This window comes from Adiantum capillus-veneris, chromosome 27, assembly GCF_014529385.1.
Source record: "Adiantum capillus-veneris isolate H3 chromosome 27, ASM1452938v2, whole genome shotgun sequence".
In the NCBI taxonomy this organism is placed as follows: domain Eukaryota; kingdom Viridiplantae; phylum Streptophyta; class Polypodiopsida; order Polypodiales; family Pteridaceae; genus Adiantum; species Adiantum capillus-veneris.
The window spans coordinates 29,998,626-30,012,209 of NC_140957.1; the positions used below are offsets into that span (position 1 = coordinate 29,998,626).

At 43.4% G+C, this 13,584-nt stretch overlaps 1 protein-coding gene across 1 annotated transcript; it reads right to left on the reverse strand.

Annotated features, from left to right (window-relative positions):
• Positions 1 to 11,298: 11,298 nt before the first annotated feature.
• LOC147421715 (F-box/kelch-repeat protein At3g61590-like) lies at positions 11,299 to 13,204 on the reverse strand. The gene has a single exon (XM_086503628.1). It carries the CDS (start codon positions 13,081 to 13,083, stop codon positions 11,563 to 11,565), a length of 1,521 nt encoding a protein of 506 aa, XP_086359754.1. The 5' UTR covers positions 13,084 to 13,204; the 3' UTR covers positions 11,299 to 11,562.
• Between the last annotated feature and the right edge of the window lie 380 nt (positions 13,205 to 13,584).

Consider the following 13,584-nt stretch of genomic DNA (forward strand, 5'->3'; position numbering starts at 1 on the left):
GTAGGGCAAGGGGTATAAGCAAACAAGAGCGTGAGAAAGGCAGAGCATAAGGGGTCATGAGCTTATGGAAGGGAAGGCCGCTAGGGCTAGTCTCGAGGGGTGGGTGGGGTTTAGAGAGATGGTGATGGTGAGTGGGGTTACAAGTTAAAGGGTGTGAGAGAGATACAGATGGACAGGTTAGGGCGAGCGGGGTTATGGCAAGGCTACAGGGCGAGAGAGGCAAGGGGCAAGAGTTTAGTGGGACATGAGCACGAGAGAGGGTGAGTGGGAGGCAATGCAAAGAGAGGGTTAGTGCGAGGAAGAGAGGGAAAGTGGGAAAGGATGTGGGAAGGAAGGGAGGGCAAGGTTGGTTGGGGTAGGTAGATAGGAGGGAAAGTCGGAAAGGATGTGGGTGGAAAGGAAGGGCAAGGTTGAGTGAGGCAGTAGGTAGGAGGGTGAGTGAGGAAGGGTGTGGGAAAAAAGGGAGGGTGAGGTTGAGTTGTGCAGCTAGGTAGGTAGGAGGAGAGTGGGGAAGCTACGGCGGGCAAGGGGGGTGAGGAGTTTGCATTGGGCGGGTAGGTAGGAGGGGAGTGGGGAAGCTAGGGCGGGAAAGGGAGGAAGAGTGGGAAATGGGGTGGGCGGGTAGGGAGGAAGGCGAGTAGTCACCCGCGATTTTGTTGGACAACAAGCAGTAGGGGCGGGTAGCACTAGAGGCAGGTGGATGCAGTTGCAACAGATAGCACCAGAGGCAAGCAATTGGGCAGGGCAGATGCTAGTATGGGGCAAGTGGAGGTGAGCAGGGTGGAGAGAGGGGGTGTAGCAGCGAGATGGATGAGTGCCAAATCAATGTGCAAGCCAGCAAGGCTAGGTGGTGATGAGCGTGCAGGGCAAAGGCCGACTAGCCATGGGCAAGCAATGGAGGTAGGTGACTGATGAGGGCAAGGCCGAAGGCCCCAGATAGCCGTGAGCAAGAAACAGGGGGTAGGTGAGTGGTGAGGGAAAAAATGCAGGTGAGAAATACCCGAGGATTGCAAGGCAAAGCGAGCGTGGGTGAGCGAGGGAGATAAGCTAAGAGGGAGAGACCGCAAGGCGATGCAAGCATTGTCAAGGGAGCGCGAGGATGAGGCCAAATGATAGCAAGGGTGATGTGAGAGATAGAGAATGAGGGAAAGGGGAAGCGGTGAGTGTTAGGCAATGGGCGAGAGCAATAGAGTGGCGGACAAGGGGAAAGTTGAAAGAGGGGCGAGCAAGGCGAGCAGATCACGCGATGAGCAAGCAGATCATGCGGCAAGGGAAAGCGAAAAGACCGGGCCATTAGAGAGCATGCAGGCAAGCGCAAACGCGATGGCGGACGAGAGAGTGTGGGCAGTATGGTACGGCGAGAGAGTGAACTAAGGGGGAGGGCGAGCGAGTGAGTTAAGGGCTAGGAGCGAGTGAGTTAAGGGCCGGGGCGAGGAGAGTTAGGTAGGGTAGAGGGAAGAGAGTGTTAAAGGGTTGGGCAAGTAGGGTGAGGTAGGGTACGAGGGTCCCAAGTGAGTGAGTTAAGGGGGCTGGGACAAGTAGGGTTAGAAAACGATTGAGGTGAGTAATTAAGGTGAGGGGGTTTGGGCGAGCAATTTTAGGGGGTAGGGCGAGAGAATAAGGGAGGGCAAGAGAACAAGAGGGTGGTTGAGAGAATAGGGGATGGGTGAGTGGAAGGGTGAGAGACCTAGGCAAGGAGGAGGGTGAGCAAGGGGTCAAGTGCAAGAGAGGGTAGGGGATAGAGCGAGATAATAGGGCAAGAGAGAAAGAGAAGGCAAGGCGAGAGGGCGAGAGAGAGAGAGAGAGAGAGAGAGAGAGAGAGAGAGAGAGAGAGAGAGAGAGAGAGAGAGAGAGAGAGAGAGCAATAGTAATTGAGAGAGGGAGAGAGAGTAGGGGGAGCGGGTGAACGAGATAGGGTAAGGGGAGGGGGTTAGCGATCGAGAAGCCAACACGAGAGAGAGAGAGAGAGAGAGAGAGAGAGAGAGAGAGAGAGAGAGAGAGAGAGAGAGAGAGGAAAGTAGAGATTCCATCCACAACAGGGCAGATATAGAGAGAGAATAGAGTTAGAGAAACGGAGTACAACCATAACAACATCATAATGATAACAAGGCTGGAATCAAGTTACATTCAAAAGAGATAAGAGGAAGAGAGAAACAATTTATAGACATTGCCTAAAGTAAAGGTGGAATCTGGCTAGCAAGTATTAAAGCAATAGAGAGATAATGATCATCAAAGCGAAAGATAACAGCCCTCAGAGTAAGAGATAACAATCCTTGAAGGAATAGATAACAATAGACATGGAAAGAGATAACAATCCTCAAAGAAATAGATAACAACCGACAAAGGGGATATATTATCTCAAACTAAGAGAGAGGAGAAGAGAGGCAAGAGAATTCGTTGCTTCAAGAAAGCTAGAACCAAAGATCTAAACCAATACTGAGCTAGGACGCTAGGAAGGCTAGTGTGACTGTAAGGCTTGGAAAGGTTGGTGGAAACTTAAAGCTAATGGATACTAGGGAGTGAAAATTGACTGCTAGTGAAAAGTCTCGATAGACTTGTGATGTCTAAGTATGACATTAGGAAAAATATGAACCCCCAAAGGGCCTTGTAAGAGCAACCAATCCAATTTTAGTCAACAATAGGACATAAAATGGGGGGGCAGCATGGATATCCCATATCTACGTACCTCAAAACTATATCATGTAACATATCTATGGAAAGAGCTCAGTACTGCAATCCAAATGTACTATTGGACGACAAATTTGAAGTTAATTTGCTCACGTTATGGACATTAAAAAAAAATGCAAACATTGGTGGGACCGTGGCCACACCTCCATTCTCATTGGTGTAGGGAGTATATTTCAAAAGCATATTTGACTTTGAAGGGCCCATTTGGGGTTCACATGATAGAATTGGACAACTCATTGAGGAAGAATGTCTGTGACAAAAAATGGTCCTTGCCACACCAGCAAGAGCTTCCTCAACAACATGATTGAATTCCTATTGCATGAATTTATGATCATTCATTCTAAATCGGCTCCATATCACCCTCAAGGGAATGGATGAGATACCAATAAAGTTGTGTGCACAGTGCTCACAAAGATTGTCAGTGAATCTAGGACGGATTGGGAACTGAAGCTACATTCAGCCATATGGGCATATCGGGTGTAGCATATAAAACGTCACAAAATACAACTCCTTTCAACTTAGTGTTTGGAATAAATACTATACTACCGATAGAGTTCTTGATTCCTACACTATGTGTAGCTCAAAACTTGGAGTGGACTGGACATGAGTTGTCTGACAGATTGGACCAACTAATCCAATTAGACAAGACCAACTAATCCAATTAGACAAGACCAAACTTCAGTCCGTTGTAGCTATGTATGTGCACAAACTACAGTTGAAAGAATTCCATGACCAACATGTAAAAAACAAGAAATTTCAAAAGGGTGACTACGTGTTAATCTATACCCTTAAGCAACATTCCAAGAAACTTAAAAAGAGGGATAGCAGTCCCTTTGTGATTTACAACATACCGCCAAGTGGGGCCATCCAACTCTCAACATTAGAGGGAGAGGTGATGTTTAACTTGATAAATGGTTGCAGATTGAAAAAGTATCACCGGCCTCTCATAGCGGACATGCTGAAAAAGATACATTCAGCTAAGGAGCGACAGAAGAAAGTTCAAGCAATTAAAGATCAAGCACAAGAGGAAGCCAAATTATGGAGTTTTAAGAGAAAGAATAAAAGCAACCATTGCCTCCTATTGCAACAGTTCAAGTCGAACAAACTTGGGTTGGTAGAATGGATGTTCGGATCAATGTCCGGCTAGCCGATGGCACAACAAAAAGAGCACTTGTGGATACCGGAGCACGTGTCAATACTATGTAATATTCAACATACCTCAAACTATTAGATTCTATGATTGAAACAACCCGGATTGAACTAAAAGAGGCCAACAGGGAAACCATGATTAGTTTGGGACAAGCCAACGTCTCAATTAACGTAAACTTGGAAACCACTACCCACATCGGTTTCATATTATGGCTGATACAAGATCTCAACGAGTGCATCATCTTGGGAGTTTTGTGGATGCGAACATATAAAGCTATTCCAAATTGGAAGGATGATGTGCTTCATTATTGTCTAAAGGATCAATCTTATGTTACACCATTCGTACAGATAGATCACATATGGGATGAACAAAAAGATTCAAGTGAGGGTGAAACAGAGGAGGAAGTGCTTGGTTCTATACTTGAATTACCCACCCAAGTCTCGATCAAGAAATCCATCATGGCATCAAAACCAATTGAGCTATGGATTCCAAAGACAATGCTTGTGACTTGATCCTTGGCCTCGTTGTCCATCATATTTTCAAGTGCCCAAACCGGCAAAGCTAAACCAATCCAACGCCAGAACTGATAGCGACGAATTCAAGCTTTAAGCGGAACCAACTGCAAATGGATGCCCAAATCCAAAATGGAGCTACCACAGAAATCCACAATAACCGAATGGGAATGGAGACGAAAACCAACAAACAACGTGCTTGTGATGCAACCTTTCAAAAAAACCCTCAAATGGATCCTAAAATGCAAACCAATCATCTTGTGGCCACACAACGGCCAATTAAAAAACCAACCATCAAAGAAAGGGTATCCGTGCTTCAGAATCTTCTATTTGAAAAATGTGCACGGGAGGAAACCTCGCCACACAAAAACCATTGAACACTTGGTTCAGGACCCACCTATTGCACTACACTATGTTACCCACTGCATCTCTTCTCTCGGCATGATAGGGCCACATTACATGGCCATGCATATAATGATGTTTTTACCCATGCACCTTGCACAAACCTTCGTCTGGGGCGACTTAGAATGGAAAGGGGGGAGTAGCAACAAGAAAATAGTTGACAAGATGCAAGATGATTGAGAGATTATGTGTACAATGTATAAAGTATGTTTGATGATTCTAATTTGTTCTTTGACCATTTTTAATAGATTTCTATTGTTATTTGGCAAAGTATTGAGCCATATCGACAAATGTTGACGAGAGCCTATATTGAGAATGAGAGTATGTACATATGCATGTGAGGAATAATTTGGGTAAAATTTTTGGCCAACTAATAATAGTTTTAATAATTTTTGTTGCTTTTAACCTAACAATGATAAAAAATTAATAATTAGAGCAAAGAAATTTGAATCATGTTCTGCGAAGCAAACGCCAAACCTAAAAGTAAGAGCTTCGAGCATGATCAATATGGAGTGATTTGAGACAAATCAAATTTTGAGTGAACTTCAAACTCGACCAAAATTGCAAAATCAGAAGCAAATGATGATCATAAATCCAAACGACAAGTTGTTTGAGTTGCATGTGGTATGTCATGGAAAATGTGGCCAAGTAAGGTAAGTATGCAAGTTGCACTCAGGGTAAGTGACACATATGGGCAAAATGGGCAAATTTGACTTCATTACAACTTGCACTTTGAGAGAGAGAGAGAGAGAGAGAGAGAGAGAGCTATTTTGACCTAGAGTCCCTTGCTGTATTTTTGCGTTCTACAGCGACCTCGGGACTCTAGACCACACCAAATTTCACAGGTATGATCTTTATCAATGCATGAACAAACTTGTATGGTCAAAACTGTACAAAAAATGCCATAAAAATTGTATCAATCAAATCAAAGGTGGGATTTTCACAAATTGGCAAAGGACTTTGGGGGGAGCAAACCAAAGTCAAATTACAAAAGAAGTGCATAGAAATGATCCTCTTATTTGGTAGAATGTAACCATGTAATCACACTCTGAAACTTAGGTGGAACATGGATCGTGATCCATGACCCCCCAAGTCCAATTGCAAGAAAAATTGATGCAAAATCATGATGGAAAAGTTGCATGCCCACTGATGCAACCACAGAGAAAAATGTTGCAAAAAATGGATCACGATTCATGACCCCCAACATAGCCAAACTAGAAATTGCCAACATAGATATAGCTGCCTTGGGGAATGTGTCATTCAAATATGGCATAAAATGGACAATGCAATCATTAAAAACCAAGGAAAATTGGGTTTTCAGTTTGCAAACGGCCATTTTCAACCATGGTTGGGAAAATTTGACCCAAATCCAATAAAAAATGCACCTATAGCTTAGGGAAGATAGCTGGACGCAAACCTATAAGTGCATAGAAATGATCCTCTTATTTGGTAGAATGTAACCATGTAATCACACTCTGAAACTTGGGTGGAACATGGATCGCAATCCATGACTCCCCAAGTCCAATTGCAAGAAAAATTGATACAAAATCATGATGGAAAAGTTGTATGCCCACTGATGCAACCACAGAGAAAAATGTTGCAAAAAATGGATCACGATTCATGACCTCTAACATAACCAAACTAGAAATTGTCAATTTAGATATAGCTGCCTTGGGGAATGTGTCATTCAAATATGGCATAAAATGGACAATGCAATCATTAAAAACCAAGGGAAATTGGGTTTTCAGTTTGCAAACGATCATTTTCAACCATGGTTGGGAAAATTTGACCCAAATCCAATAAAAAGTGCACCTATAGCTTAGGGAAGACAGCTGGAAGAAAACCTATAAGTGCATAGAAATGATCCTCTTATTTGGTAGAATGTAACCATGTAATCACACTCTGAAACTTGGGTGGAACATGGATCGCGATCCATGACCCCCCAAGTTCAATTGCAAGAAAAATTGATGCAAAATCATGATGGAAAAGTTGTCTGCCCAGTGATGCAACCACAGAGAAAAATGTTGCAAAAAATGGATCGCGATCAATGACCCCCAACATAGCCAAACTGAAAATTGCCAACATAGATATAGCTGCCTTGGGGAATGTGTCATTCAAATATGGCATAAAATGGACAATGCAATCATTAAAAACCAAGGGGAAATTGGGTTTTCAGTTTGCAAACGGTCATTTTCAACCATGGTTGGGAAAATTTGACCCAAATCCAAAAAAAAGTGCAGCTATAGCTTAGGGAAGACAGCTGGAAGCAAACCTATAAGTCTTGTCCAAAGTGGTGTCAGATCATGGATCATGATCCATGACCCCCTGGAGCAGATTGGCCATAATTTCAGTGCATAAGGGTTGCAATGATTTAAAGTAGGAAAGTGTGTCAAATTGTGGTTGTTTTCTCATCTCAAAGGGCCTTGTATATCAAAGTGAGCAAAGTTAGAGTGCAAAGTCTTGGAATTGTGATTTTAAACAAATTGAAACACTAAAATTTGTCCATTTGGGGTCTCTTGCAAAGATGTCTCTTGCTCTCTCTTCTTGTCTTGGAGAAAATCCTCGTGGAATCCTCTCTGATATATGAAGTTGGGATTGAATACATTTAACATATAGTTAGATCTTTCTATTTGTCTCACCCTACCTCCCTACATATACGTACAAGTCGCAACAAACCGTTTATCTGAAGGAAATGTCGTGGTTGACCTAATCTCTCTATGGTTTTGTACATGTGACAAGATAGTCGAGTTAAGGGTCCAAATAACTTCTCAATACATTATACGTTAACATACTAGCTGCATTTGCCACGGTTTCAGGCATCTCTTTCAGCCTAGAGCTCCACGCTGTTGGCCTCAGAGCCTTGCAAGATGTGTAACTACTCTCACGACTTGATGACACCTGTAGCAAGCACACAAAAATGGAATTAGCATTTTGATCTCTCTCTCTCTCTCTCTCTCTCTCTCTCTCTCTCTCACACACACACACACACACACACACACACACACACATGGAGGAAACACTAAGACATTCGTTCCTAACTGCCATTAGAGCTCTATCTTGGAATAATGCTCAAAGGTTCCCTAAATGGCGTGCGATTATTCACTCTTACCTTCTAAAGATAGCACTCGTGTCCCATGTGTCTCTCTCTCTCTCTCTCTCTCTCTCTCTCTCTCTCTCTCTCCAAGAGGGCAAGGGTCAACATAAACGACGGTTGTTACAAAATTCAAATTTGATGCATCTCTCTCTCTCTCTCTCTCTCTCTCTCTCTCTCTCTCTCTCTCTCTCTCTCTCTCTCTCTCACAGGAAACATCAAGACATTCATTCCTAACTCCCCTTGGAGCTCTACCTTGGAATGGTGCTCAAAGGTTCCCTAAATGGCACGCGATCAATCACTCTTACCTTCCAAAAGATAGCGCTCATATCCCATCTCTCTCTCTCTCTCTCTCTCTCTCTCTCTCTCTCTCTCTCTCTCTCTCTGTGTGTGTGTGTGTGTGTGTGTGTGTGTCTCACCTTCCAAAGATAGCGCTCATATCCCACCTCTCTCTCTCCCTCTCTCCCTCTCTCTCTCTCTCTCTCGTTCCACAAGAGGGCAAGGGTCAACATAAATGACGGTTGCTACAAAATTCAAACTCTCTCTCTCTCTCTCTCTCTCTCTCTCTCTCTCTCTCTCTCCTAAGTGATAGCCTTCTGACATGTGTCCCCCTTTCCCCTTTTGTGAGAGCTTTAGGTAATTTAATAATTCAACTAAACTCTCATTGGACCCCTTTGCCTCCTGGCCAATAGGAATCAGGCAAGCCATTGGGCTTCTGAATGCTCATTGGACCCCTTGGGAGACTGTCCAATAGTCTTCTAGAGGACTTAATTCTCATTGGTTCTTTTATTAAGTGTTTTTAAATTAATTAAACTAGATTTACTCTAGCCTAATTCTCATTGGTCCACCTCCAAGGCCATCCAATAGGAATTGGGTACACCTTGTGGGCATCTGGCCTAGGGAGCTGAAATGTGTCCCTCATTCCCTTTGTGTAAAGGGAGCTTGTGTGTGTGTGTGTGGCTTTCTCTCTCATCCCCTACATGCAAGGCTCGCCCCCTCCTAAGTAGGGATTGTAAAGACTTTTTTGTACACACACAAAGCATCCAATTCCCCTATGGTTGACCTTTGGACACAACCTTTGAATTTTGGAACCTTAGCATTTTGGAAGTCTTAATGGACTGAACCTTAGGGCCTTTTTAGCCCATTGTTGCACATGGCTCTTTTGCAGATGGACCCCCCTTTTGATCCCTTTGTTCCCTCCTTTGGATCCCTACTATGGCCGGTCTGCTAGCTTAACCAATATTCTAGCTTTTTCTCCCCTGGCACTTCCCCATATTAAATGATCAGTTTAACATGAGAAAATCATTTAGGAGAATTAAATATTGATTATTATGACATTACCTCTCTCTTAAAATCATAGTCGTCTTCGACTATGGTGTAAAGAAGACAAAGCATATTCATGAGTCCTTTTCTTAGCGGGTAGAGAATCCCTATGTTACCCTACGACATCATTCCACAACAGATGACTAGTCCATTTGGTGCTTGAGAGCCTGAGGCTGCCGCAAGCATGTCTGCACATTAGTCCTATCAATCTTCCATAGTAGAGTGACAAGCTCTACTTGGTGTTTGGGAGACGGTCTCTGCAAACTTGATCTAAGCATGCATACTACTTCATTTTTGTGCCCAATAAAGAAAAAGAGAGTCTTATAAGACAAAAACTTTGTTCATTTTTAACATTTTGTACATTTGCTTACTCTTGGGAAGCATTGTAAGCATTGACAAGGTTTAGGTTATCCTTTAATTATATGCCTTGCATCCATCTAGCATCTTCAAAAGGATAATTCTTAAACTTAATAAGATATCGTCGGATAGTCTTACCGCCTCTTAGTACCTTGTCTTCATGTCGGAGAATGGACTTGGACTGTAACATCTCCTCTTGGTCCTCGATCTCCGGTGGGTTATCAATAGTTGGTTCTTGAGGTAGCTCTCCTTTGTAAGGCTTTAATAGGCTCACATGGAAAGCATTGTGTATGAGCCAATGATTGGGCAACTTGAGTTGATAGGCCATCTCATTGATTGGCCTAAGAATCTGGAAGGGACCATAGTACCTTTTTGCTAGTTTAGCATAGTACTTTTGGTGTACCGTAAGATTCTTGCATGTCGTGTGCCGGAAACTTTAATAAGACCCAATCATTTCTTTAAAGGTTTGGGCTCTTCTGTGCTTGTCAACAGCAGCCTTTTGCCTTTGCTGTGAGATAGAGATAGCATCCTTAATCTTTTGAAAAGATTCCTGTAGGTCCTGGCTATACTCATCTACAGCGAAGATCTTCCCATGTACCTTAAGTAGCAAGGGACTTTTTGATCTTCCCTCAATTACCTCGAAAGGTGCTTTTCCCGTGGAAGTATGTACAGTGTTATTGTAAGCATACTCCACTACGGGTAAGTACTTCTCCCATTGGGATCTTTGATCTACTTCCGTTACATAGGCTTTTAGTAGATCGAGAATGGTTAGGTTAGCTATTTCACTTTGGTCAAACTCCATGTTCATGGCAAAAAGTAAGTGCTGATTGGCTTGTAGATGATCTAGAGGTAGAAACATCGATGTCATGACCACCTTCTAGCATAGTCTTGGACACCCACATTTGCTTCGTAGTGTTGCCTAGGATTGCCATTGTTGACAAGGTTTGTGTGTGGGTAGGCCGCATCCACCCATCTTCATCAGTCCTTGATGTGCGATGATCTCTCCCTAGCGACTGCCATCTCAAGCTTATTGTCTACATATGTTGAATTCAATGGACAAAACTTCTTGGATACATTTTCATGTACATCTAGTTCAACTATAAATCCTTTATCTTATTATCAATCTTGAAATACATGCACAAGTAAGACTTCTTGTAGTCTATACCTTGACATGACTACAATTAGTCACTAGATGGTTTTAGAGCCTACAGTAAATTATTATGGTGAGAATGTACAATCGACCTGCATTTGTTTATATGCCTGCGAGTGTCAAGATCCTACTTTCATTGCAAATAAAAAATTGCAGCAATACTAGAGTCTTATCGTAAGCCTAGGAAGCCAATTATAAAAGCACATGTAGTCGTCAGAAATGGTGATCTAGAGAAAAGCACATGGAGCAAACTACAAAATTTCAAATTAGAGATTGACAAACAAATTAACAACACGCTAGTAAAATTTTAAAGCCTAGTTTAAGGGCTCTTGAAGTTTATTCCTCAATAATTGATAGGAAATGTGCCTAAGCTGGACTCTCAAATCTGTACTATCCTTCTGAACACATACTCCATTGCAATACATTTATGAAACCCATCGAGACCAATTCTGGATTGACTTGCACGATTAAGACAGTCTTGGATCTGGTACATACCACTTTTGATCCAGCAAAATAGACTCTCTTCCCAAATGGCTTGCTTAATGCATTTTAAACTTAGCAAGGAACAAAAAACCTAAGCCTAAAACTTCACCAAATTCCAAACAGCTCAAAGATGCAAACAAAGTGTAAAATGAAACTGTTCTTTGCCTTGAGAGCTATTTTTCATGCAAACAAGCCTCCTAGCTCGTGCTACAACACTTGTAACAAACCAAAGTTTGTACGTCCCTTGAATAGATTCAACCTAAAACATACCTGAATGCGTTATCAAAGTAGTGTTATTGACCATTCACCTATCATATCCTACCAAAAAGCTTGCTACGCCCCGTATGCTCTTCGCTTCCATCTCCGACCAAAACATAACAATTCAAATGAACTGTAGTTTACCATATTAGATTGGACGAAGCCACAATAGGGGCACATAATACGGTTGTGGATGGAAGCTGATAATGAAAGCTGATGGGCAACCTGGCAATGAGGACCACCTTTTGGATGCAACATTATATACCAGCATGGTGGCGCCACCAGAAAGGACAAGGTAGATAGTCTTGTCCCCGTCCGTTGTTACACAAAAGTCAGTGCCGTCAGAGCCTGCAATGGCATCCTCCAAAAGATCTTGAGATACCTGAGAGACAGGCCATCCCCACTTACCCGAATCACCAAAAGCTGAAGCATCAAGCTCCCAAATGGCCACCAGCCCATGGCTAACCCAAGGAAATCGACCAGACATGGTGACATCTGCGTTCATCCTTGCCACAACAAACACTGTATCATTGCAATATACAAGTGCAGGAAGACGCGAAAAGGGCTGATGCCGCTCGTCCATGTTGCTGGGGCCATATGTCCTCACTTTGGAAATGGATCCACTCTCCATGTCATACGAGGCTACATGTTTTGCATCCCCGGTCAGATAATGCAGCAGACCAGATGGAGTGACACTACAGTCCTGTCGACAAGGGCCATCCATCACCCCAAAAAAATCCAACTGGGTCCATTGGTCCGATGAAGAGTCATACATCCAGAGGTATGAACTTGCCACAAAAACTTTGTAGCAACCCCGCGCGTGGTCAGCCCACATGGTGCAAGCCACAATGCTGCGAAAATCCGATCTCCTAACCTTGGGACCAGGGGGCAGCCTTCTCCACCGCTGGGTGATAGGATTGCCTACCAGAAGATGGACGCCCTCTTTCCAGCATCCTGAAGCTGTCTCAAAGCTGAAACAGAAAAGGCCAGCTGCTGCTGCTCGAAGGCAAAAATTGGGTAAGGGGATTGGGTTTGAGGACCAATGATCTCTGTCAAAGATTGCCAAGCAGGAAGAGTGGTTTGAAGAAGACGTCTGAATGACCAAGCGAGGGCGATCCAAATCCGGATTCTGCATGACACAGGGAAGATGAAGTGGGGACGAAAGAGTTTGGTGCCACAACCGGCACACTGCACGTGCACGACAGATATCTGGGAGTGGGAGGTGAGGCAGCACCATAGAGAAAAGGAGCAGATCATGGGGAAGAGATACAGCATCAGATGAAATCTGCCCCAACTGGGCAGGAGGGGGTCGCTGCGTGTTTGGGTAGCTATCGAAACAGGTGCGCCTCTGGGTCTTGGCAGCCTCGATGAGATGGGGACCCAACACCCAGTTCTGGCTGGGCCCGGAGGTAGGGTTGTGCGCCAAATCCCGCAGAGCTGGTAAGAAGGGTTTAAGCTCAGGACCGGCGTATATGCAGGAGGACATGAGCGGGCTAGGGCAGAAAAGGAGGTCTGCCAGGGGGATGGGTTTGCCCCAGTAGTGCAACCAGAATTGTTGAAGGACGGATGGGTGCAGGAATCGTTCGGCCTTGACCTTAATCTCTGTTATCGGCGGATAAGAATCCATGTCCCGCTGCATCTGGAGCGGCCAATTCAGATAAAAATCCATGTCCTCCTCCTACATCGCTTCCAAATCCTGAAGCCTTGACGGATTACCCTAATTCAATTCGTCTTCCTCGCTGCTGTCCTTAGTAAAGCGTTGAATTTTTGGTGCAATTGTGAACCATTGGATAAAGCTTTCAGATTAGTGCCACATGACAAAAACTTTCTTTTGATATTTTTTCTCGGTCTTTGTGAGAGGTGCTAACATTTGTGCACCTCTTTCTTTAAAGAGGGCCATTGAATATTGGTCCAAGAGGACCATTGAATATATTGGGTCAGACACAATCTTTCTCAATCTTTCTGTCCTCTTCCACTTTTTTTTTGAATTTGTTAAAATGCTTCCCGGTGATTTTTCAATATTGTTTTTTATGTTTTTGGAATATCTTGTAATTCAAATAGTTACTATATTATTACACTTTTTCAAGAAACATAATATTTTATTGTGATAACAAATGTTTTAAGAAATTAGTCTGTTTTCTCTCACAAAGAAATCTTTTATTATTAAATT

What these genes read in the sequence shown, in the direction of transcription:
- LOC147421715 (XM_086503628.1), bottom strand. Translation starts at nt 13,083, where the DNA reads ATGGATTTTTATCTGAATTGGCCGCTCCAGATGCAGCGGGACATGGAT.